Source organism: Alosa pseudoharengus, unplaced genomic scaffold (assembly GCF_046254945.1).
Source record: "Alosa pseudoharengus isolate Yale_2024_CS ecotype anadromous, Long Island Sound unplaced genomic scaffold, YU_APseudo_1.1 YU_APseudo_1.1_scf_16, whole genome shotgun sequence".
Lineage (NCBI taxonomy): Eukaryota > Metazoa > Chordata > Actinopteri > Clupeiformes > Clupeidae > Alosa > Alosa pseudoharengus.
In genome coordinates, this window is record NW_027468630.1 from 20794268 (window position 1) to 20821767 (window position 27500).

At 50.1% G+C, this 27500-nt stretch overlaps 1 protein-coding gene across 1 annotated transcript in view; it reads left to right on the forward strand.

The window, feature by feature from the left end:
- ppargc1b (peroxisome proliferator-activated receptor gamma, coactivator 1 beta) overlaps positions 1 to 27500 on the forward strand; it is a 55727-nt gene that overhangs the window by 24803 nt on the left and 3424 nt on the right. The window contains exons 2-6 of the mRNA XM_076287397.1: positions 20306 to 20479; positions 21710 to 21955; positions 24899 to 25021; positions 25490 to 26540; positions 27088 to 27133. Coding sequence (XP_076143512.1) covers positions 20306 to 20479; positions 21710 to 21955; positions 24899 to 25021; positions 25490 to 26540; positions 27088 to 27133 — 1640 coding nt within the window. The remainder of the gene's footprint in view (positions 1 to 20305; positions 20480 to 21709; positions 21956 to 24898; positions 25022 to 25489; positions 26541 to 27087; positions 27134 to 27500) is intronic.

Below are 27500 nucleotides of genomic sequence, written 5' to 3' on the forward strand. Positions count from 1 at the left end.
TGTGTGTGTGTGTGTGTGTCACATATTCAAGTCCCAGGAAGAGAGATGGTCTCTCTCTACCCTACTGATGAACTAAGTATTCTCCTGTCACGTTCTCATTTTTTAAAGAGCGGTCAAGGCCCACTAGAGCGTGAGTGTGAGTGAATGAAAGGCACCTTCATCGTGTGTTCAGAGGGCATTGGGCTTTTAATGGTTAACCCAGCACCTGAAGCACCTATAATGCAGTGTGCTCAGTGGGCCATGAAGCTGGTAATGGATTTATTTGCCCTATTCCCAGAAATTGTCATATCGACACCAAATAGTCCCGTAAACACACTAAAATTTGTCAGGCTGGATTTCAGGATGGGGTGCATACCTAAAAGAAACTGCAGACAACTGACATTGATGCACACTGTGGCCATTCAAATGAAACTGCTATGCTTGTTATTATTATTATTTTTTTTTTTTAGTTTAGAGCCTCCTCCCTTGACTAAGGGCTATTTTTATCTTTATAATGACGTAATTATGCTCTAATTGCTTTTCCCATCAAGAGATCGCCTTTGCATTGCTTTGCTTGGCGATGCCTTCCGGCCCTGAAATAGCGTGTTGTGGCTGCTCCACCGTGTTGGGCTGCGGCAGACAGGGAGATAAAAAAGAAGAGCCTCCCCATTTAGAAATGAGCTGAGCGCAATCCGACACTGGCACTTTGCGCGCGCGCGCTCGTCCCTCTCCCACTCTGTATCCCCTTCATACGCAGACCGGAGCAATTCAGCTAAGTGCCTTAACCTCGTGATGAGATATCGACAGGCAAGACGTTGCCCAGACAGGCTTTTTTTGGAATTGTTTTGTCTCGCCCAACACCCTTTGGTGTAGGAGCGGCGGCGGCGGCTCATCTTGTCGTTTTTGCGGAGGTTAGGCAGGCGTGGTGGGCTTAAGACGCGACCGAGTTCAGCCGCTGCTCGTGAAGCTGCTTGCCGTCTGCCGCACCCTCTTATCTGCATTAAATCATTAATAGCATGACCCTGGAGGTGGATATTATCACCAGAATATAACACTGCTTAAGGAGCTGGGGCGGAGACTTCTGAAGGCCACCTGAGGTCAGCTATAGCCAACAACACGCTGCAGGCAATTTCCACTATTGATCCGAGTTTTTCAGGGGTCGGGGGTAGGAAAGCTGGAGAGAAGGGGGAGGTGGTGGTCTTAGCTGGGTCGGGGGCGATAGGATTGGAACTGTGTTTTGGACACCCTGTAGTGTGCAGGGGGCCCCGGTATTTACACCAAAAAGATGTGACCTTTCCAAGAGGGGCAGAGGTGGGGTAGGGGACTGCGAGGCACTCTGAGGCACTCTGAGGGGAGCGGACGACTGGTGTTTGTGAGCTGTGAGTTTCTGGATCGCTTGTGCTTGCCAACCAACCGCCCTCCCGCCAGCCCGACTGCAGCCCACATCTCCCCCCCCCCCCACCCCCCTCCTCACACCGTGGGGAGAAAGTCCAGCTGGAAAACACTCTCATGTGCGCTTGGGTCCACCAAGCGCGGAGAGCGGGCAGGAGAATTTGCCATGCGGGTGACAATCGTCGCAGGTTAACAGAATGTGAACTCATTCGCATGTTGTTGTGCCTTAGAACAGAGGCAAAGACCCATACGCAGCAACCATCACCACGGTGAGAGAATCAGCCTGTGGTTCCGCAGAATCAAACCTCAGACTCTCATGGGCCTTAATGTAATTGCTAATCACACAAAGCTTGAAACCTTCTGGTGACAGCTTTCAATAACATATTTGAGCAGGATGCTGGGTTTTGTTTCTCTGATTTGTTTGTCTTTTTTCTCTGGGGATCTGCCTGGACAGTGCATACTTTGTCAATTCTTACCATAATTAGCCTAATTGCTACATTCCTTTAGCAAATCATCCCGTCCCCCGTCCCCCGAAATAATCACAGAAAGTATTAAAGCCGTCACAGCTTCCAGTGCAACACGTAGCTGCCTTTTTTGAAGGCTTAAATTGGAGCGAGTGCGTACCCAGCTTAAATGTGGGAATCAGGTTTTTTATCCCTCCTTTCACATCATTAGAGTTGCCCCTGGTGTGTCGGGCCTTCATACAGGCCATGGAGGGGAACAGATTGTAGTAAATGACCCAGGAAGCCCAGTGGTGTATGCAAAGAGGGAGGGATTAGGGACTCACTGCCCTGCCACAGTTTCAATTCATGACCGTTTATTTATTTATTTTTTGTGGTGAGCTGCCGGTTTCATGTGAATAAATGTTGCTTTGATCTGTTGGGCTGGAGTGGAGCAACAGATATAAACGCAAGGAATGGAGGGCACTGGCATCGGCACGGTATGACTGGGCTCGGAGGCAAATAATAAGAAGAGTGTCAAGGAATGAGAGCAGCCATATCGATATCCCTTTGCTGGCTCCCTGCGCTCAGTAAATATGATGGATGCAAGCTGATTTTTGGGGCCTTTCGATGCGGAGAGGCATGGGAGCGTGGGGCGACACGGCAAATAGTAAAGGTGATTGAGGAACCCTGTGCCGCTTGCCGAGAGCTATTTGTTTGGATGGGGGTGAGGGGTGAGTGGCGATTTGGAAACAAAATGGCGGGAGCTAACAGTAAATAAAGCTCTGGGTTGCAGCCTCGCAGCCTGGCCGCACAGCCTGGTAAGGAGCCTAGTAAGGAGCCTAGCCCTAAGCCCTGGGGCCGGCTGGATCATAGGGAATGTGTGCAATTAGCACGGGGAAGCCAAAGGGCTGGTGGAAGCTTAGTTATGTGGGGCGAACCTCAGTGAGCCTCACTGAATGGCTCTGGGTTTGTCGCCGCTCCTGGTCAGGGTAGTTACAGTACTCAAGTCCCCATTCCACTGCATGCTGGGATGGAATGGGAGGGGGCTGGACTGGGAGCTTCTATGGTGCTTCTACCGCTTTAACCCTCTCTGTCCCTGGAGGCTGTTTGTGTTTTCATGCACAGGTGAGCGTGGGAGAACACCCCCCCCCCCCCTCCTCTGTCCTCTGATTCGCTGCTCCCGCACGGTGACCTGAGGTTGCCTGGAGCTACTCCACAAGCTGCGCTGAGAATGGCGCGCTAAGCCGCCACAACGTCCTTGACATGACCACTCCCTGACGTAGACCAAAGGGGAAGCGTTGTAAGGTGGCGGTGTTGGGGGCTGAAAAAAGCACCCAACCTTAATTACCCCTAATAACCTTATCTGCGGGCTTATCCCAGGGCAGCTTCATTAGCAGGCCAAATGGGGGTTGTTGTGACTGCTAACTCTATATTAGCTTGGCGGGGGGATTGCAGGCCTGTGTCCCTGGCCCCGCAGGGGAGCTTGACATTCTCAGAAAGACAGGCAGGCGCGATCTTTAGCGTTCGGGGTTCATTTATAAACCTGAGGCCCGCCAAACCGCTAAGGCATCCTGTCCTTGTCGCCAAAAGTCTGACTGCTGCAACTCTCTGTGACCCGGTGGGTGGGCAGATTAAACAACCTGAACCGGTGTTGTTGGCACAGCCCGAGCCCTGGACGCTCTTCTCGCACTGTGAAAGTCGTAAGCTGCCCTTTGCTACGCTCAATTAAAGTGTGCATGAAATAACTAGCTGAGAGTGTGATCATCACTGTGCTCTCAGAATAGAAGGTCCGAGCGAGGCTGATGATGAAACAGTCCTCAAAAGCACTTTGAGGGTCTTCTCGTTTTGCAGTGCAGCTGTGGTGAAGGACAGAAGGGCTCCTGATGCAGGAATGTGGACGTGCGGGATCCCCCTCTGAGCTCCTCTGTAGAGGTGTGGTACGGTACGGTGCGGGTGTGTGTGTGTGTGTGTGTGTTTAAGTGTGAGTAGGAGTGTGAGTGAGGAGCGGCAGATGGCTCTGCCTTCTGTCTCAGTGTTGGGAATGGGACTCACGGTGGGTTCTTGCAGCTCGCCCCAGAAAGCCCTGCGTCCTGGCAGCACCCTAACCCTCACGAACGCGTGCGCCTCGCTCACGATGCACGGCCCCCGCGACCTCACGGCAGGGCTCCGCTGAGTCAGCCGAACCACTTCCTGTGTCGCATCTGTCTCAGCAGTCAAGAGGGAGAAGACAGGAAAAGATGGATCCTACCGACGGCATGCATCTACATGTAGCCTATTTGTCTTCTAACTAATACCCTTTCCTACTTAACAAATTAAGCGTAATAACATATCTATTGCTACCAAGTCACATTAGCTCCAAATGACTTATGATGCCCCTGGGGCAAATGGCCAAAGCTGGTTGCACACTTGTACCAAATCAGAGTACTATCAGTGTGAAGGTCACCAGGTCTTTCGGTCAGTTTTAGAATTGGCCTTTTACCACATGAAAGGCCTGGAGCCCCGAAAATAGCCCTGCAGGGGGGCTGTGGGTGTGTGTACTGTACAAGTGTGTGTGTGTGTGTGTGTGTGTGTGTGTGCGTGCGTGACCTATAATGGGCAGCTGGGCTGACCCGCACGGCACCAGGGCGGGTCACCTCTCTGGCACATCTCACCGCCGTCGTGGGCACATTCCATCCCCTCTTGTGCGGCCACTCTTGTGGAAGTGTCGTGCGGGCTGGAGAAACGTTAGTGCTAAGCCCACTGAATTAGAGCAGTGAGCTCAGTAGGCATCTCCCATTACATTTAGGTAATGTTTGGAATAACACGTGTTCCTTTTCTCACACACACTCACACACACACACACACACACACTCACACACACACTCACACACACTCACACACACTCACACTCACACTCACACTCACACTCACACACACACACTCACACTCACACTCACACTCACACACACACACACACACACACTCACACACACTCACACTCACATATACACACACACACACACACACACACACACACACACACACACACACAGCCCTGGTCTACAAATAGCAGCTGTTACCAATGACAAACGTCTCCTGCCCTTCCCATGATAGGGTGGCGATTACCTTCCCTCTATGCATCTCATAGAACTGACTGTAAATGCAGGGAATGTATTTATTATACGTCTTGGGACATGGCTAATTTTAGTCTATGCTCCAAGGAAAATGAGATCCATATCTAGATCACGTTTTAATATCTAGTTGTGGGAACTGGACTGCAGAGTTCAGTGTTTAGAAGATTCCCCTCGCGTTAGCGGCAGATAATTAGTGCTGAAGAAAGCGGTCGGGGGATGCTGCACTGCTCTGATGTGCTCCTAAGGGGTTACACAGGGGTCAATTCTTACCATGACTGCTGTGCCTTTTTACATGCACTCGTGTGTGTGTGTGTGTGTGTGTGTGTGTGTGTGTGCTGTACAAGTGTGTGTGTGTGTGTGACTGGAACAGCTGTGTCTTCGAACACTGTCCTTTTGGCCTGTCGAATTCCCCAAGCAAAGGTCAGTGCAACACAAATCTTGAGTTTCAAAACAACCACCCCACTCCTACTAACCCACCCCCACCTCCACCCCCGCCCCCCATCTGTCCCTTCCACCACCACATCTTCAGACAAGGCTCTCCCCAAAATAGACTCGCCTCTATTTCTTGGCTACTACCGTCTACGTCTATCGAGTTGGCAGAGATACGTGTGTGTGTGTGGGGAGTTGGTTGATGAGGTTATAGGGCAGTGAGAGGGACATAGAGAGAGAGATAGAGAGATAAAGAGAAGAGAAAGAAATGGATAGAGTGGGATCACAAAGGTCCAGCGCGTACGAGAGACCGAGCGAGACCACCAACAGCTGATTTTTTTATGACGACGACGCGATGCTCTTCACGACCCAACGTCCATCCTCCTGACCTCCCCCCATTTCATTCCCACAATGCACTACACACAACACCCTGTTTGTCAGCCCCCCCCCCCCCCCCAAACACACACACCCATTGAGTCCTCCTCCTTCCCAGAGTGCAGTGTGCTGGAGCTGGAGTGTCTGTCCCCCAGGACAGCTGGAGCAAGGGAGCGAACGAACGAGCAGCCAGTCAGGCAGACAGGCGGAGGGCGAGAGAGAGCAGCGCCGTTGGCTTCTTCCATATTTAGTCAGGGAGAGTCACGCTCAGGCTTCCAGGCCTCCACTGTCTTGCCTGGCCAATGCCGGCCCACCTCCTCTCCACTGCACTCCACTCCACGCAAACAGGAGTGTGTGTGTGTGTTTGGGGGGGGGGGGGCATAGTGAGAGAGAGAGAGTGTGAGTGGTAGAAAGAAAACAATAAAAGGTTTAATAAAGGGCCATTGTAGTGCAATAGAGACCCTTTAGGTCAAGAATGGACTGGCTTAATGGTCATGTCACCACTCAGGCTCTTCTGTTAGCTCTCTCCTTTTTGGTCTTAGACTTATTTTAAGTGCTTACGTGCCTAGGTGAACCTCTCCTTAAAGGGTTGCCTGTGCCAAGGGTTGCCAAACCTGTGTGTGTGTGTGTGTGTGTGTGTAGGTACGTGCGTGTGTGTGTTTGGGGGTGTGCTGCCGGCCTCTAGTGGTGTGTTTTAAAATAATGGGGTGTCGGAAGAGGTCAGGTGTGCGACCTTTGACCTGGGTAGCAGATGGAAGCAGGGGGTCTCTAATCCTATTGTCCCAATCTCCATATAAGGCTCCCTACAGCTGTGTGTGTGTGTGTGTGTGTGTGTGTGTGTGTGTGTGTGTGTGGAGGGGGGAGTTATATGACGTGAACTCTGCCACGGTGCCCTCACAAGCGACAGACTTACACCACGCTGCAGTGTTGCTGGCACAGACTAATTCCGAGAGCCTCTCTCCATCTCTCTGTCTCTCTGTTCATGTCTTTCTCTCTCTTCACTATCCCTGCTGTGTCCCCCTCTTCTTTCACTTCATGTTTCTCTGTAGCTAACAGCTTCTCTCATTTGCCCTTTTCCCTGCTCTCTCTGGCCCTGTCGCTGTCTTCATGCCTGCCTGTGTGTATGTGTGTGTGTGTGTGTGTGTGTGTGTGTTTGTGTGTGTGTATGTCTGTGTGTCTGTCTGGCTGCCAGTCTAAGGAAGTGTTCAGAGCAGCTGCCCTTTTCATCAGTGAGGGTGATGGGAGATGTAGTTTCTGTCAGCACACGATTTAGTGGGGGTAATGACACACTCACACTCACACACACTCACACTCACACACACACACACACACACACACACACACACACACACACACACACACACACACTCTCACATATACAGACAGTTAGTTCTCCAGAACTGCACAAGACACTTCATGACTGTCTGTTCTTGTATGTAACCTTTTCATGTTATGAACTACAATGACTACATGGCCTGAAGAGAATGTGAATCCGATCCCATCCCATAATCAGCTGGGGTCGTTAGACACAGTAGAATATTTGGCGGCTTGCGTATTGTAGATGTTCCAGAGGGTCCCCACCAGGAATGGACCCGACCTATCATGAGGGAAGGGGCTCACTGCAGTGGCTGGTCCATTTTCCCTAGTATGCCTGGCAGGGCAGATGGCAGAAATCAAGCCTTTCTATTTAATTACCTTCATCTCCAGACAGCCACCAGCCTCACACATGCCAACTCTGCATGAGAATGAAGGAGAGGAGGATGGAGAGAATACTGTGGTGAGGTAAAGATAGATGGAGGGGATGGGAGAGAGTATTAAATACAGTAGCAAGAAGAACTGTTAATTTTAACAGAAGCGTCTGCAAAATACTATAACTATGTAACTATAGAAAGATGAGAGATGGACAGAAGGAGTTGGATAGAACACTGGAGCACAAGAGCTGTGTGTGTGTATGTGTGTGTGTGTGTTTGTGGGTATGTATGAGGAGGAGGAGGGGACTCTTCCTTGTGATGCATAATCTGTCTGTAGCCACTGAGTTAAGAAGAGGCTTGTTCCTGTCTGCTATTCATCAGCAGCTCAGCAGCCCCCTTCCCTCCATCCTTCCATCCCTCCCTCCATCTTTCTATTTGTCTTCCTCTCTTCCTCTTACATCGTCTCTCTATCCCCCTCTCTGTGGTGGTATTTGTGTGGCCTGCTACCTGCCACCACACTGTCTCCTGGTGTCTGTAGCATTCTAATGAGTCTGCCGCTCCGCTTCGCTCTCCTCCCTCCCCGACATTCGTATGCAGCTGGAGGGGTCAGGCCAATCCCTGCAGGCAGCTCCGGCTCTGTCGCTTGCTCGCTCACTCTCTTTTACGCTATTTTTCTCTCTCTCTCTCTCTCTCTCTCTTTCTCCCATGTTCTCTCTCTCTCGCTAGCTCTTTCTCTGTCTGTTAGATTTCAGCCTGAGCTGCAGCTCATCTCCCTGCGCCCCAAAATGTCTCTTTACAGTCTGTCTGTGTCTCTCTGCCCAGAGACAGGCTCTACCCACCCCCCCCCACCCACCCCCCCCCCCCCCCCCCCAGTCACGACCGCAGGTGGAGTCACCTTAGAGAAGGAGCCGGTGGCGGGGGAAGCACAAAACATGTGACACAAGAGAGAGAGAGAGGGCGTGGGGGGTGGAGAGAGAAGAATGCAATAAGAGTAAAGGTTTTAGGGCAAAATGGGGAAAATGAAAAAAAAAAAAAAAGATCTCAAAGATGTGGTGATGAAATGATTTTTTTCCCTTTTGGCTATTCCTTATTGTGTGCTTATGATGCTTTGGCAATGAGTGTAGCCTACTTATAATTCATTTCACAGCAGAAATAAATTGACTCAAGGGGGAAAGGGGAGAGAGGAAGGGAGAGGAAGGAAGGGAGAGCGAAGGTGGAGAAAAGGGGCGGTGATGAGCGCTGTGTGTAGAGGTGTTTTTGGGTGAAGAAGCAGCGTTCAGCAAAGATTCTAGAACAGAGCTCTGTTCTAGAATCTTTGGCGTTCAGTGTGTGAGGGGAGATGGCAGGTCTGCAGCAGTCTTTCCTGCGGCCTGAAATTGGAGCAGGCTGGGCCCATTGTTCCACTGCAGCACATCGTCATGGATATGGGCAGGTCGACCCAGAAGTGCTGACTGGCTCGCTGGTCCCCTGGAGAGACCTCACCTCCAGAGACAGACACCTACCTGCTGCAAGGGCTCAGTGTGAGTGCGAGTGTGTGTGTGTGTCAGACACACAGTCACACACAGAGATTTTGTGATACGTAGGCAGCCACATGTATATGTTCACACGCACACACACACACACACACACACACACTCACACTCAAACAAAGACACACATATTTAAATGTAAATAGGCCTCTACATAAATGCATTATATTAACACCCAGTTACATGGATTCAAATGCGAATGACACACATAAACATACTCATCTCTTAAGGGCACACACACACACACACACACACACACACACACACACACACACACACACACACACACACACAGACACACACACACACAGACACACGACTGTGTGTATTTGTGCCTGGGGCCTGCTGAGTCCATGTGATCTGTGCAATCTGCATATTCAGTGGAATTTGCTGGCGTGACCTTGAGAAGCCTGGCTGGTCTGCTGCAACCTTGCCATCACCCGCTCCAGCAGCAGATAAGATTTCTATTAGCTATTAGTGACACACGGCCCTGGCTTCACCTCAAACACCCCACTGCCTGGCTCCAGAGTTCGGAGCACAAAATGTAGGTTCTTAAGAATGGTTCAGAACCCACCCTAACGCATTCTGAAGATCAGATTCTTAAGAGTGGTTCAGAACCTTCCTTAAATCATTCTGAAGATCAGGTTCAGGTTTCTGTGAATGGACCCTGAACCCATACTGCAGGATTGTTCAGAGTGGTTCTGAACCCCATTGCTAGCTGTGGTTGGGCCCCAGTAAATGTGCTAGGTGTGGCTGAGCATCGTGGAAAGCCGGTTGACCTGGGTGATGTATACCGTCGTGACAGCAGTAAGTCATGTGGCTAAATGGCACCCAGTGGAAATCTTACCCCCTGGACTCCGTTCTTGGAAGCCAAGGTGGGAAGAGAGCCATTTAATCTGACATAGTCCAAGATCCATGCTAAATACTAGATATTTATATAAAAGGACATGGATTTTTATATTTTATCTCATAGTATTTCCTTGTCCTCTCTTCATGTCAGGCGAGGTCATTTCCTGCTTTTGTCCCCTGTGACCAATCAGACTCTCTTAGGGACATTGACCGCCTGATGGACGCCCCCCATCCCCCCAGATGTGATGAGCACTGAGCACGCTCAGGAGATGAAAAGAAGACGAGTAGTGATAGATGAATATGCTGGTGCCTTCTGGCGGCCAGGCCATTTCCCCCCTCTCTCTCTTCCTCGCTTTCTCGCTCTCTCCCTCTGTGTTGCGCTCATCTCTCCTTCCCAGTTATCCGATATTCCCCTCAAGTGACCTTCAGAGAAATGCCCTGGCAGTTGCACACTCAGGCTCAGTCCTTTAGCGGCAGAGTCACTGTTCATTATGAGGCCATGAGTTATTGAAGGAAGGAATCAGGTCCTGCTGATCGACCGGAGAGAAAGGGAGAGAGAGGGAGAGAGAGAGAGGGAGAGAGAGGTAGAGGTGGAAAAGGTGGAAGTGTTTCCACATAGGTGAGCATAAATGAATTATGTGTCACGCTAATGTGTGTGTGTGTGTGTGTGTGTGTGTGTGTGTGTGTGTGTGTGTGTGTGTGTGTGTGTGTGTGTGTGTGTGTGTGTGAATGTGTGCAAGAGATGGGGGTTATTTCCAGAAGAGCAGAGTGCACAAGGTGTGTGCTTACCAATGCCATTATGAGAGTTTTTTTTTTTTTACTCAGCACTCACCATTTTCCGCTTGCCATTTTCCGCTCGCCAGTAAAGCACATCCTTTTACTCCATGTCTCGTCTCATAACTTGCTGCTTCCCTTAAGTGCAGCGATCACGTTGGAATGTCCCACTCCTAGTTGAACAAGCATTAGGAGAATGACTGTACGGAGGTAGCACTTATTGTCTGGCCATCACTGAAAAGCTGTCATGGTGCTACTATCTGGCGAATGGCGCTTATTGCCAAGTAATGTGGTTGTGTCTACTGTGGTTAGTGTTGAGTTTGTTAGTGATAGTGACTGTGACTAGTGTCTGGTAGTGTATGTAATATTGAATGCAGTAGGTAAACAGATGCATATGTTGTGTCTGCTGCAGAATGTTTTGAGTTTAGCTAACATATGTTGTCTGTAGTGAGGAGTTGATACCGAAAAGTACAAGCCAAACATGTCTTGCGAGGAGCTGTGAGTTTGACTTGTTAGTTGTGTTTATCGTCAGGGGTTGTAAGTTTGGCTTAAAGTGTCCATGGTCAGTTGGCTGAAGGCAGGTACTTAAGTCTGCTCTATGTTTGTGATGAGCCTTAGGAGAAGAGGCTAATAGAATGGGCCCGAGATCGATGGGGATGGCAAGGAGCTGAAATAAGAGGGTCATTGCAGGTTTATCGTCCGATGGATGTGCAGACAGAGCTGAGTGACGCGAGCGATGAGATGCCTCCAGTCCAGCCGTCTCCTTCGAGTAAACTGCGTCTTCGCTCCACGCGTTTCCTTCGAGTAAACTCATCGATGATCTATCAAGGAGTTGGCCGCGAGGGACATGATGGATGCCCCGGCATCAGATGAGACGAGACTGGTGGAGGACGAGGTGCGGAGAGAGAGAAACCTCAGTGGTGTCATAGGGCCCATTCCAATTTACGCCAAGTTTCTCGGGCCATCCCGTGTTACATCCGTGAGAACTATTACGTGGCCATGACTGATGGACAGACATAGAGCTGTCTGATCAGCAAGATGAGCAGTGGACACTACCTCATTAACCTATCCTGATCTTTGCTCCCCACCCCCCACCACCACCCCGAGCCAACACACTTCTTCAGAACTCCATGAAATCTTGTTAAGGACTTACTCCCATGTATTTAGGGCCGATGCAGATTATCATGTTATGTTACTTAAAAATAATTAGACCGAAATAATGACCATCATGCCTGGACACACATGTGACGGGAAGAAAGACAGACGGGAGGGGTAGGGGGGGGTGGCCTGGGAAGAACTGGAGAAGAGGAAGAGTGTTTTCTCTGTAGTGGCGTGTGACCTCTCTCTCTCTCGGGTCAGTGTATTTCCTCTTCTAGAGCATCTGCAGCCATTTCTCAAGGACTCACCAACAATGTTGAGTCAATAATGTATTGTCTATGGGATTGATGTTATTGATCACTGTTTTTTTGTGGTGTTTTGTGGTGTTTTGTGGTGAGAGTTTTTTGCTGGTCCTGCTTGAGACTTGGACATCTGTGAAGGATCCTGTGAAGGATCCTTTATTTAAATAATAATGGGTGTTTGGTTGTGGGTTGAGGATCGGGCATGGAGCCGTCTGTCTGGGTTATTAAAAGGCCTGTGGAGGCAGTTGAGTTCACAGACTTCTCCACCTACCAGGGAGCTGTCTCCTGCCTCCAGGCAGCCAATTTTCCATGGGTGCCATCCTAATGCACAGCACTCCCATGGTAAATTTGGCAGTGCATCAAAGGCCCTCTCCCTAAGACCAGAATCTGCTTTACAATCAGATCCCATTACTGCCCTACCTGGCTGAAGACAGGAGATGGAGAGAGGGAGGGAGGGAGGGGGGCATATAAAGAGCGGGAAAGAGCAAGAGAGAGGGAGAAGAAGGGAGGGGTGGAGGAAGGGAGTGAAAGAGAAGGCCCATCGGACGTCTTGCATCTTAATATACCCACCCCTCCTGAATCGTCACTGACGTCCTTGGCTTGCCTTTGATAGTGCTCTCATCCAGTGGGACGCAGGCCCGATCTGACTGCTAATCTGACAACAATTAAGAAGGCTTATTATGGGAGGAGGTGACGAGTGACGCGCGTAAGCAGAGTATTGGAGCTCTGCAGGGTCGACTCAGGGTCACCCTGGCCCCCCACGCACTATCTCAGGGTTCAAGCTCTTTATGGCCTCCTCAGAGATGCACCAGGAATGCAAAGAAAACTTCTAGAAAAACTAAAATATAACAGGGATTGAAGAAATCGCTTCCTTTGAATAAACGGTTCTGAGATACTCTGCAATCCTTTGGGTCTTGGAGTGTCTCCAGCATTTGGTATTTGACACAATGTCCAATTCAGCCTCAAGTTTCTCATTATGCAGATCAGTTTTGTGCATTAGCCATATCTTTATGGACAGATTTTGTATTTTGCCATAAATGGAAGGGTGTGATTCTATTGGTGGAAAAGTTGTACTCTAGCATTGGTATGGCCTGGGCAGTTAGTAGTATGGCATTAGAACGCAGAGGTATTAGTCCCAGAGCAGGTGCTTTGTGTTCGGGCATTAGAACATTGAGGTATTAGAGTCCATACTGAAGACTGTATGCTGGGCCACTAGAGTACTGAGGTATTAGATTTCAGAGGCAGGTGCTATATGTTGGGGTTTTAGAACGCTGAGGTCTTAAGAGCCCTGGGGCAGATGCTGTATGCAGGGGCATTAGAATACTGAGGTATTACCCCCCTCTAGTAGGCCGCCTTGGGGGTTAGCCAGCAGGGTAAGCAGAGGGCAAAAGGAGAAGCCAACCCAAACAGCAGAATTGTTTCTAATCCGCATGTAATCTCCGCAATCCCTCAGAATAAAGTAGGGTAACAAGACAAGACAAGCGTGCTTTTTTCATCATCATCATCATCAGTATCATCTTCATCATCATTGGAGTTTGGTCTTGGAGGGCCACAAGTAAAAGTGCAAATTTCTGACTTACTACCGTGGCAAACTGTGGAAACGGATCTAGTGGGTTTGGCCAAAGGCCAGCAGGAAAGTTAATCAGTGGCTCAGTAGCACAGGCCTGCTGTGGGCATCACTGCACACACCCAGCTGACTGGCCTGTGGGCAGAGTGGAGAGGGCGAAGGGAGGATAGAGTCTGAGAGATCGAAAGCGGGATAGGGAGATTGAATGAAGCAGAGCCTGGAAGAAAGGGAATGTGATTGAACAAGACTGAGATTGAATAAGAGACTCAAGCAAAGCGAGGGCATGAGTGGCGAGAGACAGTGACGGAATGGGAGAGGTGGGGAGAGATTGAGTGAGGTTTGAAAACTTCGCCTCAAGCTGAGGGAGTACCATCTACCCTCCTCCCGTGCCGCAGTGCCAGGCCTGAGACGGTGCCAGCGTCTAGACTGCCCCAGATCCTGCTCTCGCCGCCCTACTTTCTCCCTCCTCCTCTGCTCTCCGCTCTTCTCTACTCTTCTCCTTATCCCTTCCTCTCCTCCCTGCAGTCTACACTTCATTTAGGTTTCCTGGTGGAGGCCGTGTGCGGTCTCTTAGCGGCCACACGCAGAGGGCTAACCTAATAACGCGATGACCAGGGGTAATGAGAGGTGCTTCCAATCAGGGACACCCTTTCGCTCACACACACACACACACACACACACACACACACACACACACACACACACACACACACTTGAACTCAACGCGCCCATTTATTCGGCCGTGGTCCTGTAGTCGTTAGCAGTGGGCATGCTAACATCTTTAGCTCGTTAGCAGTCATGTGAGCGAGAGGGCCGGGGGGGATCATGAGGGCTCGACTCTACTCCTCTCCAGCTCCCACCTCATTAGGTCAGTCAGGGAGAAGGTTAGAGGAGAGGCTATGATCCTACCACACACTGCCCTCAGGGGCTATTAGAGCATCGCCCTCACTACTGACAGGACCTCAGCCTACTATAATAGGCCCTGGCTATAATAGAGTCACTACAATAGAGTAGTACAACAACCGAGTATTTCTATGGCAGCACTTTACTATAACTGGACTTGACCATAACAGAGTCTTACTATAAGGGGTCTTGACCGTAACAGAGTCTTGCTATAACAGGACTTGACCATAACAGAGACTTCTATTATAACAAGACTTTAGCATAATAGCATCCTATTATAGCAAGTCTTTAGCATAACAGAGTCCTACCACAATAGGGGATTACTACAGCAGTATATAGCATACTATAACAGCTCTTTTGTCCAACAGGTCCTGCTACAACAGGACATAACCGTAGCAGGCCTGGACTGAAATAGGGTACCACTACAGCAGGTGCATAATACAACAGGCTACTACAACAGGACATAACCATAGCAGGCCTGGACTGAAATAGGGTACCACCACAGCAGGTGCATAATACAACAGGGTCCTACAACAGGACATAACCATAGCAGGCCTGTACTATAGCAGGGTCGTACCACAACAGGGTCTTACTACTAATAAGGTGTTATGACAGCAGACCTTTTGGGACATCGGGATTTTGCGCTAACTGGGCTTTGCTCTCTTCAGGCTTTGCCATAACAGGGCTATGTAGTGGACTGGTTACTGTCGTGGGGCCAGGTGGGAAAACAAAGGCTCACAACGTCAATCCTGTCCAGTCTGATCTGCTCTGGGCACCCATGAGCTTCTCCCACTCAGTAGCACCAGTGGAGCTTTTTCTGGCCGAGCGACTCAAGAGTGTGAGGGGGTGGCTTGGGGGGGAGGCCGTTTAACTCGGATGCCAGGTCTTAGGCCAGCGGAAGAGAGCTTGTGTGGGTGTGTGTTTGGTCGCCGGCAGCCATATATGTGTGTGAGTGTGTGTGTGTTGTCTGCACTTGGTGAACATGAGAGCGAGTGAAGGAGCTAAAGAGGCCTGTGTGGGTGGAGAGAGAAAAAGAGAGTGAGAAAGAGGGGGAGGAGTAGAGGAAATTATTGAAGATGAAAAGCAGAGAGATTAGGAACTTGGGGAGGGAAATATAGAAAACCGCAGCATGTAATGTAGCGAGAGGAACAAAATAGAAGCAGAGAGATTGACAGATAGATAGACAAACTGAAAAAAGACAGGTTGACATACAGTTAAGAATGGGCGGGCTGATTGACATGCAGACAGTGAGACAGACAGACAGACAGACAGACAGAAGGTCAAACAGACAGACAGGCAGACAGACATGTGGTTGACGAGGTGGCCAGTGGGACATCTTGATGTGTGAGGCAGGGACCGTGTTAAAGTGCGGGTGCTGTCTGCAGCAGGTTGTATAAGAGCGTCACGAGACATGGGAGGATCTCAGCTGGCTATATATAACCCACTGATACTGCAGCAGCTCTCAGGGCCCCCATTGCACAGAGACAGGCCTAATGGGCTCAACACACACGCACACTATAGAGGTGGAGGTTTTTTAACACACACGTGCTGTACTTACACACGCACACACTCTGCTTGCGACGTCCAACAACTTCCTCCTTCCACTCCCAGTCAGTTCTGCTCCCTCTCATTGTTCTCTTCATTTCTCTTTCTCTCTCTATCTTTCTCTCTCTCTGTCTCACACTCTTTCTCTCTCTCCCCCTCTCTCTCTCTTTCTCTCCCACTCTCTAATTCATTCTGGCGCTCTCGTTCGCCCTCTCATTGCTCTTCTCACTCTCACACTCGTGACCTCATTCAGCAACCTCTGCTTGTCTTTTGTTTTTCTTTTTCCCCTTGTCTGCAATATGGCTTATCCATACACTCCATAGGCTCCCTGTAGGATAAGAGGTCGAAGGTCACAGATGAAACCCCTGCCCATCTTGGTTATCCTCCTCAGAGTCACTCCCTTTACAACCTTTTACAATACTATATTTGTGCAGTGATCCCCCACCGCATTGTTTATTTCTTTGCTGCTTTTACCATCCTATGGTGAAGACCTTGCCGGTGGTTCCCATATCTGTAGTGGGAGCACTCAGAGCACGGATCAGGCCTTGTATGGTGAGATTGAGAGAGACGGAGAGAGAGAGAGAGAGAGAGAGAGAGGGAAAGAACGGCAGAGCACGAGAGTGGAAAGAAGGAGGAGCGGGAGAGAGAGAATGGTAGAAAGATGGAAAGACGGTGTGAAATTAAGAAAAGAGAGAATGCAAACAAAAGAGAGGAAAACGAGGGACATGAGGGAGGAGTGGTAGAGAGAGAGAGAGAGAGAGAGAGAGAGAGAGACCCAGAGGGAATCGAAGAGAAGGGTATGAGGAAGAAGAAATGTGTGTGCATGACCAGCTGGGTTGCAAGCTCTCTCGTAACGGCACACGATCACGACATGGGGGTTTGTACACACACTAGAATCTCACACACGCCATCACACACTCATCCTTGCATGCTCTAGTAAGTGCTGCGTTCGTGGGCTGTGATGCAGGTCTGCTACCCCCATGCAGGCTGTGCTGACGAAGTCAGGCCCAGTGAGTGAGCGCGCTGCCGTGCCGTGCCGTGCCGAGTCGAGTCGACCCGAGGCTTACCTCTGTACAGCGTCTTCCCCCTGCTCACTACCCATGATGTGATCTGAAGGAGAAACCCCCTGAGCTGTTACTGGGCTTTATATAGGAACATACACACACACACACACAGACACACACACACACATACACACACACACACACACACACACACACACACACACACACACACACACACAATCACACATACACATACTCCTATACACACACACACACATACACACACACACACACACCCACACACATTCTATATTCATACGTCATAACTAGCCAGATTGTGAGTGATAAAGGTTGCATGCATGGAGTGCAGAGCAGGCTAATTTGCTCGTGCCCAGTCAGCGTTGTGTGTGTGTGTGTGTGTGTGTGTGGCATGATGGCTGTGTTTGCATGTGTGACCCAAGGCACTTGTGAGGGTTGCATGCACTCTCTGAGAATCTACGAGACTGAGATTGGAAAGGAGAAGCGGACAGCGAGAAGATGAGGGGGAAGGGAAGTGTGTGTGTGTGTGTGTGTGTGTGTGTGTGTGTGTGTGTGTGTGTTTCAGAATGTAATGGACTAAGATTAAAAATGAGAAGGGTACAGTAAGAAGAGGAGGTGTATACATCCTGGAAGCCTTCGGAGTGTTTACAGTATGTGTGTGTGTGAGTGTGTGTTTGTTTAGCAGCCAAGGGAACCAGTTGTGGTATGTGTCTTAGTGAGTGTTTTAATGGAGGCTCATTGACTGCCTGACCTCTACAGTGGTTCTCCATCCTGAGGATGTGTGTGCGTGCATGTGTGTGTGTGTGTGCGTGCGTGTGTGTGTGTGTGTGTGCACGACACGTGCACATGTTTTACCTATTAATGGAAGCGACGTGCATAAATGTTCATGGATAGACTGCTGCAGAATCGTGAGGCTGTGGTATACAGATAATTGTGTGTACAGTGTGTGTGTGTGTGCATGTGTGTGTGTGTGTGTGTGTGTGTGCGCTCCCTATGACCTTAAACCTTCAGAGCTCAAGGAGTTCTTTATTGATTGATATCCAGAAGCTCTATAACAGAGTAGGAGGGAGGGAAGCAAGAGCAGAGAAAGAGGGTTACAAAGAGAGAGAAGAGGTGGGGTGGGGACAGAGAGAGAGGGGGGGAGGGAGGGAGGGAGAGAAGGAGGGATGGGGATGGATGGACAGATAAAAAAAGGGATGAAAAAGACGAGGCTTGCCTGGAAATGGGAGGGTGTGTGAGCAGATTGATTAGCTAGGACTCTTCCCTGCCTCTGAGCACACGGGGAGATTGAACAAGGTGTGTGTGTGTGTATGTGTGTGTGTGTGTGTCGGAGGCACGTGAGTGAGCAGAGATGTGACGAGCATACCAACACCATCAGAGGCAGCAAATGGGTTTGGGTGTGTGTATATAGGTTATGGGAGCGTGTTCATATATGCATGTAAGGCTATGTGTCATAGCAGAACACCTGCTACCTGCATACCTTACCAGTTCTTCTTTTTTTCTCTCTCTCTCTCTCTCTCTCTCTCTCTCTCTCTCTCTCTATCTCTCTCTCATTTCTCTATTTCTTAATCTCATTCCTGTATCGCCCAGTGTTCCTCCACTCCTCTTTGTGCATCCTAATAATTCCATTGGCGTGGGCTTTGATCTCAGTCACAGAGCACATAGCAGTCTTCTGTATCATTATAATTACTGATAGCAGCCTCTTGCAGCAGACTCTAAATGAAAATCCTGAATGAAAGCGATGTTGCAACTCTGTTCAGCTGAGAGTGTGGTTCAAAGGGGAGCTTTGAGATAAGACACAGTGGCCTAACTCTCAGGGCAGTAAAGTGTGTAAGTGTGTGTGCGTGTGTGTGTGTCCTCATTGCGTAGCGTCATCATAATCTCTCTTTAGTGGCATTCTGTACGCCATCCAACTGGTTCTAAAGCCTCTGTTGTGTCACCCTAAATTGTTTTCTTTGACCATTGTTTCCAAACGGCTCGAATTGATTGCGCGTGATAAGCACTCCCTAGAAACCTGAATAGAATTCGGTGGTTGGAGTCTGTGTGTGTGTGTGGATATGAGCTTATGTATGCCAGAGTGTCTGTCTGTGTGTAGGTGTGTGTAGGTGTTTGGATATGAGCTTATGTGTGTGTGTGTGTGTGTGGATATGAGCTTATGTATGCCAGAGTGTCTGTGTGTAGGTGTGTGTAGGTGTTTGGATATGAGCTTATGTGTGTGTGTGTGTGTGTGTGTGTGTGTGTGTGTGTGTGTGTGTGTGTCTGTGTGTGAAATTGAGAGGCAGCAGCTGACTGTTAAGCCCAAGCGGTCATGAATGATGCAAGCCTTGTGAATATTGATGGCGGGCCTGCTGCCCTCTGTGACTGCATTCATCAGCTGTCCCTCCCGAGCCTCTCCGCTGCCTACCTGTCCTCACCTGCTCCCTGTCCGACCTACCTGTGTGGTGTTGTCCACCTACTCTGTCCCTTACCTGTCCTCCACACCGTGGGGTTTAAGACCCTTTGAAGGATTGTCAGCATAGCAGGTGTCCTTAATTCTTAGGCTCCTACGTCTGTCTCTCTCTCTCTCTCTCTCTCTCTCTCTCTTTCTCTCCGTTCTTTCTCTCCATCTCTCCACCCACCTCTTTTTCTCTCCTTCTTTCTCACTCTCTCGCTTTCTCTCCTTCTCTCACTCCCTCTCTCCTCTGGCGCCCTCTGTCTTTCTCTGAGGAGATCATGTGACTCCTCATCTCCAGGGACCAGAGCACTTCCCTTCTCACAGAAACCCTGCACACATTTTTATCTCCCTCCTCGGTTTCCTCTTACTCTGGAATCCTTTTTTTCTCATTTGATACTTGTTGAAAGTAGAGCAGCTTCATGTATGTATGTTTTTTAGTGGGTGTGCTTTTCATATTAGTTAGGATTTTTGAGGCCTCTAATTTCCTAGGTTATCTCTGGTGAAGAATGAGCTCATTAGATGCAATGAGCAAGTGCTGATGGATTTTGTGTGTGTGTGTGTGTGTGTGTGTGTGTGTGTGTGTGTGTGTGTGTGTGTTTTGACTCAGGTGACAACCCCCCAGCGCTGCCCGCCGTTAGCTGAAGCTAAATGAACTTCAACCTTTTAGGGATTTATTCATAAAACACAGGCTTAGGATAAGAGACATTTTATTAAAAGTGTGCTTGAGAAAAAACGTGCATTCATGTGACATTAATGTCTTTCTTTCTTCCTCTCTCTCCCCCTCTCTCTTTCCCCTTCTTCCCCATCTCTCTCTCCCTCTCTCTCTCACCCTGGTGCAGTATGGGGAGGAGGAGGTCTGTTCAGACCGCCTGGACGCAGACTTCCCTGACCTTGACCTCTCTCAACTGGACGCCAGCGACTTCAACTGCCTTAGCGAGCTGCACTGGTGCACAGACCAGTCGGGCAGCTCCCCGGCCTCCAGCCACTACGCAGGGGACCCCGAGTTCTTTGAGGTCAGTGTGCAGCAGCGAGGGGACCCCCAAAACCCCTACATGTACACATACAGCATACAATGGCTGTCTGATGAATCTCTCGGAAACACACACACACACAGACACGCTCTCATACTAGCGGATGTGTGTGTAAAAGGACAGGAACACATGGCTTCTGTCGCTAAGGAGCTGAGGACTAGCGGAACTCAGTCTGACATGTTTAGAGAAGGTGGAAATATGACCAGACTATCCTCCTGTTCGTTTCAACATCTCAGTGTTAAACACTTTCACACTTATAAGACTTACAAGACCACAACTGTCTGTGTGTGTGTGTGTGTGTAGCGTAGCCTCACATGCTGTGGGGCACTTGCTTTTTTTTGGACCCTTGTCATGTGAGATCACACACAAACAACCCCCTAAAAAACAGAGACGTTTTAACAATCCCCCCCCCCCCAGAGTCCATGCCATAGTTCAGGTCACAAGCGTGAACCTGGTGCCCCTCTCGTGTAGCCCTGCTAGGATCTCCGAATCCACCATCCTCACATTGATCTCTTGAGTTGGGAACATCCCTTTGGGCCTTTATTTTTGGACACCAGTGGAAAGCATTGATCTACAAAGCCTGGTTCAATTAACCTTCAGTTTAGGGAAGGGGGTGGGATGGAGTGGGGTGGGAGGGTAAGCGAGTAAGATGAGACGCCGGCATCTCTCTAGGCGACTGTCTCTGGCAGAGCCAAGATGGCTGGGACCAAAATGGAGTCTGGGTGACATCATCCTCTCTGGTGTCATTAGTTATGTGGGTAATGATTTATTGTGTGATATGTGGATATGTAACCCCCTTCTGTTACTGTTAGTCATTGAGTTGTTCCATGAAAGTGCCCTGCTGTTGAAAGCACACTGTGCGGGCCCATACAAGCAACAGTGCGTTTGGCATAGTTTCAAAATCACTTTCTCAATTACTTATAAATACGACACATCTCAGCCATTTACTTTTACAACTACAACCGATATTTACAGCCATTTACAATTATTTCAGAATGCTGCAGATCACGGCTAACAGACTAGCTGCTAGCCTTGACTGTGTTTCGCAAAAGCGTTTTTGAGACACCACTGTAGTTACTAGGAGAGGGTGTTCAAAATGATAGTCTCTCCATCATTTAATGAAAGTAGCTATTCAATTACCCTGGTTTGAAAACGCACACACCAGAGCGCTACGGTTAGCCTGACCTGCCTCGTGTCTGTCGCCCCCTGCAGATAGAAGAGGAAAATGCAGCTCTGTTGGCAGCACTCACAGACAGCCTGGACGGCATCGTGGAGGACGAGGTGGGGGGTCTGTCCGTCTTTCCCTCGCTGGCTGACGGACCCGAGGACGACGACGATGTAGACGAGGACAACGGACGGCACCGGCTCTGCTCGCAGAAGCAGCAGCAGCATGGCCCCCTAGTGGACACAGAGCTGTTGTGCAGCTCGCCCAGCTCCGAGCCTGAAGACCCGTCTCTAGTAAGAACCCTTCCTTCCTGTTTGAGGTGGATGTGGATGTGGATGTGGATAGTCCTCTCGACCCCCTGAGCTGGGGTATGATAGGCAACCAAGGTCTGAACCCTTCTCATTTTGGTCTCTCTCTCTCAATCTATCTATCTATCTATCTATCTCACTATCTCACTATCTATCTATATCTATCTATCTCTATCTATCTATCTATCTACTGTATCTATCTATCTACTGTATCTATATATCTACTCTATCTTTCTATCTATCTATCTCTCTATCTATCTACCTATCTCTCTCTCGTCCGTTTATTTCTTCCTAACTCTTTCTCTTCTTGCCCCTCTTTACTTCTCTCTGTTCATCTCTCATCCTCTCTGTACAGTTTCTCTAATTTTTCCACCACTCTGAATCTCCCTCAGCCTCCTTTACACACACTTTTTTTTTAAGCCTGATGATCAGAAGCCTTTTTGCAGACAGGGCACCAGGGACCAGTTGTACGTAGTAGTGCTTTTAAACATCTCCAAGCCCCAAGCCCGGTACACATACCGGTACACACACACACACACATACACACACACACACACACACACCTCTCTTTCCATCTCTCTCATCTATCCTCTATCTCTTCCTGCTGTTTCATTTTTACACCTCTTTTTCCCCCCAGCCTTTTTTTTTGCCCGCTGAGGGTGTTTATTAAAGCATCCTGTAGGTGTGTGTCTGTGTGTGTGTGTCTGTGCGTGTGTTTGTGTGTGTGTGCGCGAGTGTGTGTTCACCTGACTTTGCCTATTCCTCATACCTGTGCTGTTTTCACACTTAGAGATGGCCTCCATCTCTTTTCTCTCTTTCATCTCTCTCCCTCTCCTTTTTATGCCCTATTTGTGAACTCCTCTTCTAGGAAAACTGCATATTTTTGCTTCCTCACAGAATGTAACAGAGCGTGGCTGACATTTGTCTTACTTAGAAATGTTTTCCTTTTTTCCCCCCCTCCATAACCGCCTCCTTTTCCTCCACCCATAAATCCACGGGCCGAGGCGTAGCTCCAGTCCCTCTGCATAGAGACCTGTAGGAACATGTAACTCAACAGCCTGTTTTCATAGTGCCTTCGGACCGGACCGGACCTCAACCCAATACACTGGTTCCCCCTTATCTGTGCTTAAGGGTGGGCCTTCAGAACTTTTTTGGCTCTTGCAGAAAAGCCCATTCTGTTCCGGACATTACAAAGATGCCATTGTGCGGCTGTCGGGACGCAGTGAAATTAAATTTGAAGAAAAGAGTGGAGGAGCGAGAGGAAGGATATTGAGAGAGAGAGAGAGAGATAGAGGGAGAGAGAGAGAAAGAGCAGGAGAGGGAGGGAGAGAGAGAGAGAGAGAAATAATTGCAGGATGTTTTCTGAAATGGATGAAAATTACTGGCGTATCAGCAGCCTTCGTGTAATGAAGGCTGGCAGACGTTGGCATTTCACATGGTGGGAGACGCCACTAAACACAGATACACACAGCGCCATGGTGCTCAGAGATCATCACCCACGGTGATTAAACCAAAAGGTGTTTAACAGGCACAGGTACACCCCATCCCACGCAAATGGACGCCAGGGGCCAGAGGTTGATGTGTGTCTGCCAGGTCAACCGTACAAGCTCCTCTTGTACTTATGACACCTACATTGTGTGTGTGTCTGTGAGTGTGTGTGGTGTAATCAGACAGGAAGGTTAAATTTGTCCTAAGGACATGCTAAATGCAGCTCCGGCCTTTACACTGGCCCCCAGGAAGATGGTGAAATAATCATCTCACAGAGAAAGAAAGCAAAAAAAAAGAGGAAGAGTTACATAGCCTGTAGGAAGATCAGCTTATCAACCCCCCCCCCACCCCTCCCTCTCAGACTGTAACCAAGTGTCTGTTCTGTCTGGGGAAGACTGGTGATTGAGTCTCTGGCTGCTCAGGGCAGCCCTCTGGTGGCTGTGGACAGTACGGCGGTTGGAAGCACCTCCTGTGCAGAAAACAAAGCTGGCATTTAGGGCAGAGGGGAGAGCCACATGGCCGAGGGGGGAGCTGCTCTGTGAAACAGATTCTTTCAGGCTCCCCAGCAGCTAGCAGAGCACCCACAAAAACGTGCCAACCCTAACCCAACCCCCCCCCACACACACCTCCACACACACACACCACCAGCTCCACTCCTCAATAGACACTCACAGCCATGGGCGACCGGCTTGCCAAATTGGCCCGATGAGATGGTCACTCCAGGCTGCTCTCGAACCTTCCCCCGGCCAGGGATCATGCTGTTTCAGCTGCAGGGGACAGTGGGGGTCTTTAACTGCAGGCACTGAAGTGTGAGAGGAGCTGCTTGTGGCTACTAGGGATGCAACAGTCTTGGAGAAGGGACCACAGCGCCATGCCCACAGCCCTGCCCACCATGCCGTGTCCGCCAGATTAGACGCCTGTAATCTCATTCCGTTCATCTGCAGATTCACGAGCAAAACAGACTCCAGTATGTGGTCCAGCCAGAGATAAACACATTTAGAAATATAAATAATTAAAAATAAATAAATCTCAGGCCACTTTGATGTTATGTTCCACATGAAGCTCCTCTCTGCTTCTAGCCTGGAATGGTTTCTGGGGAACGCAAAAGAAAAAGCATCATCTACAGCAAAGATGTCTGTTAGAGAATTTGTAAAGGTGCTGTGCTATACTGTGCTGTGTTCTATGTGCTATGCTGTGCTGTGCTATATTCTATGTGCTGTGCTGTGCTATGGTCTATGTGCTGTGATGTCTAGATGGGCTCTGTGCAGTGCTGTGTTGTTGCTGTCTATTCTGTTTTTTTTTGTTCTGTTGGTGATGTAGAGAGAAAAAAGTGATGTGCCTGCTAATTACAATAAGTGTTTTGTTCCCTGTCTCCTCCTTCCCCTCTCTCTCTCTCTCCCTCCCTCCCTCTCTCCCTCTCTCCCCTTCTCCTCTCTGCAGTTAAAAAAGCTCCTGCTCACCCCCCCAAACGTGCCTGTGGGCCTCGACTCTCACAAAGAGGCCAGTTTCCATCGCCATAGCAGCCGCAACCACCACCTCAAGCCTGTGAGGCCTCCCGCTAAGGTAGGACTGGACAGCCACGCTCACACTGTCACTCTCGCTCACGTTCACACACTCTCCTCTCTCACTTATGCACACTTACTCACTGAGACTGTGACACACACACACACACACACACACACACACACACACACACACACACACATACATACATACATACATACATACATACATACATACATACATACATACATACACACACACATACATACGTACACACACACACACACACACACACAAACACACACACACACACACACACACACACACACACATACACACACACACACACACACATGCCCACTTTCATTTTCTACATCAGTGACAGCCTTGTTTGTTTGTGCAAGCACTTAACTGATCAGTCTATCTGTCCCTCTCTCTCTCCTCGTCTCCATCACTCTCTCTCTCTCTCTCTGTCTACCTCTCTCTCTCTCTCTCTGTCTACCTCTCTCTCTCTCTCTCTCTCTGCAGACTGCAGACAGCACAGGCTCTCAGGAGCGTAAGCCCCGGGCAGTGCGCCCAGCTGGCCGCCTCTGCACAGAGCTGCACCGTCACCTGACCACCGACAGGCAGGAGCCCGACACGGAGGAGGAAGAGGCGGCCGAGGAGGACGATGACGAGGACAGTGAGTCCGAGGAGGAGGACGGCGAGGAAGAGGAGGAGGAAGAGGAGGAGGAGGAGGAGGAAGAGGAGTCCTCCGGCAGCGAGGGCGAGAGTTGCACCCTGGCGACACCCCTGGGTCCCCCGGCACCTCCGCCCAAACCCCAGTTCTCGTCGGAGCGCGAGCTGCACTCGGTGGTGGAGCTGGTGAAGTACATGCACACCTACTGCCTCCCCACGCGCAAGCAGGTCAGCTGGGACCGCAAGGACCGCGAGGCGGCGGCCGCCGCCCCGGCCCGCCGGGCAGCTCCCTCTGCCGGCGCCTCCGCCAGCGTCCAGCGGGGCACAGCGAACTGCCACAAGCCCGCCGCCGCGGCCGCAGGGGCTAGCACCGGTCACCATGGCAGCAGTGGCGTGGGGGCGGTGCGTCCACGGCTGGCGTTCACGCGCCAGCGCGAGGTGCGGGCGTACTCGCTCCTCCGGGAGCTGCTGCAGGCCGTCAGCCCGCTGGACGTCAGCAAGCCCTACCGCCTCCACAGCCCCCCCTACTGCGCCGGAGGCGCAAAGACTGACGCTGCCAGCGCCGCTGTCACACGCCCACAGACCCTGACGACCGGCCCCGCCTCTCCGCAGGTGGCCCACGGCTCCCGGAAAAGCCCGGAACCGGAGGCCGATCCGGCAGCGGAGGAGGACGGCGAGCAGGACGCCTCGTTCTCGGTGCGGCGCTCCCGCCGTCTCGCCTCGTTCCCCAGCCGCTTTGCCAAGAGGTCGCGACCCATGCGGGTCCCGTCCAGCCCCGCCTCCACGGCCACCTCCACACCTACCGACGAGCCCCTGCCGGTCTCCATGGACACGGCCGCGGCCCACAAGGACGGCCTCCACAAGAGCCCCGAGTGCAGCGGCAGCCCTCTCTGTGACAGCGGTAAGATGGCCGCCTGGGACACCAGCACCATCTCAGGCACTCTCTTTCTCTCTCTCTCTCTCTGTCTCTCTCTTTTTTACTCTATTTCATTCTCTGTCTCTCTCCCTCTCTCTCTCACCCTCTCTCTCTGTCTCTCTCTCTTTTTGCTCTCTTTCATTCTTTCTGTCTTTCGCTCTCTCTGTCTTTCTTTCTCTCTCTGTCTCTCTGTTACTCTTTCTCTCTCTCTCTCTCTCTCTCTCTCTCTCTCTCTCTCTCTCTCTCTCTCTTTGTGTAGTGTAGAAACTGCAGAGATCAGAATTCCACAGCTGCACACAGGCCTCTATAGATAACATGACTCAACTCTGCAGTTAAACTGGCAGGAGCTGTAACTATGCAGCCAGAACATGCAGCAGCACAGCGCTAGTATTTCCAGCACAGACACACACAGCAGCAGCTCAGTCCGAGCGCACAGCTCGAGTGTCCACATCGCAGTGCCCTTCTCTATGCTGATGCCCTTCTGCCGCTCAGAGGAGACCATGTTCTTACGCTTTTTTTGTTCCCATTACAGAGAACAGATCCTGCCTCTGCCTTCCGCTTACTCCCAAATCCACAGGGTAGGTGTCTCTTGAACACACACACACACACACACACACACACACACACACCACACACCACAACTGCACACACACAGGCAGCATCTGCCCTGAAGTAGTACAGTTTGGACTTCTCCATCAATATAAAGCACCAGAGAGATCCATCATATTTTCTTTTTGTCCCAGCATCCCACAGCACTTTTAAGCCTCACATAGTAACACCGTTCTAAAAATAGATCAAAGCACAACAAAGCAGCAGGACTGCTCGGGTAATTACAGATGCTTTTTGGGGTAAACAACTAAAAATAAGGCAAGGGCTTTGTTTTAGCAGTGTGTGGAAGACTTAAGGTGGCATTTAAGACCAGTGAAAAATGTCTACATTATCACG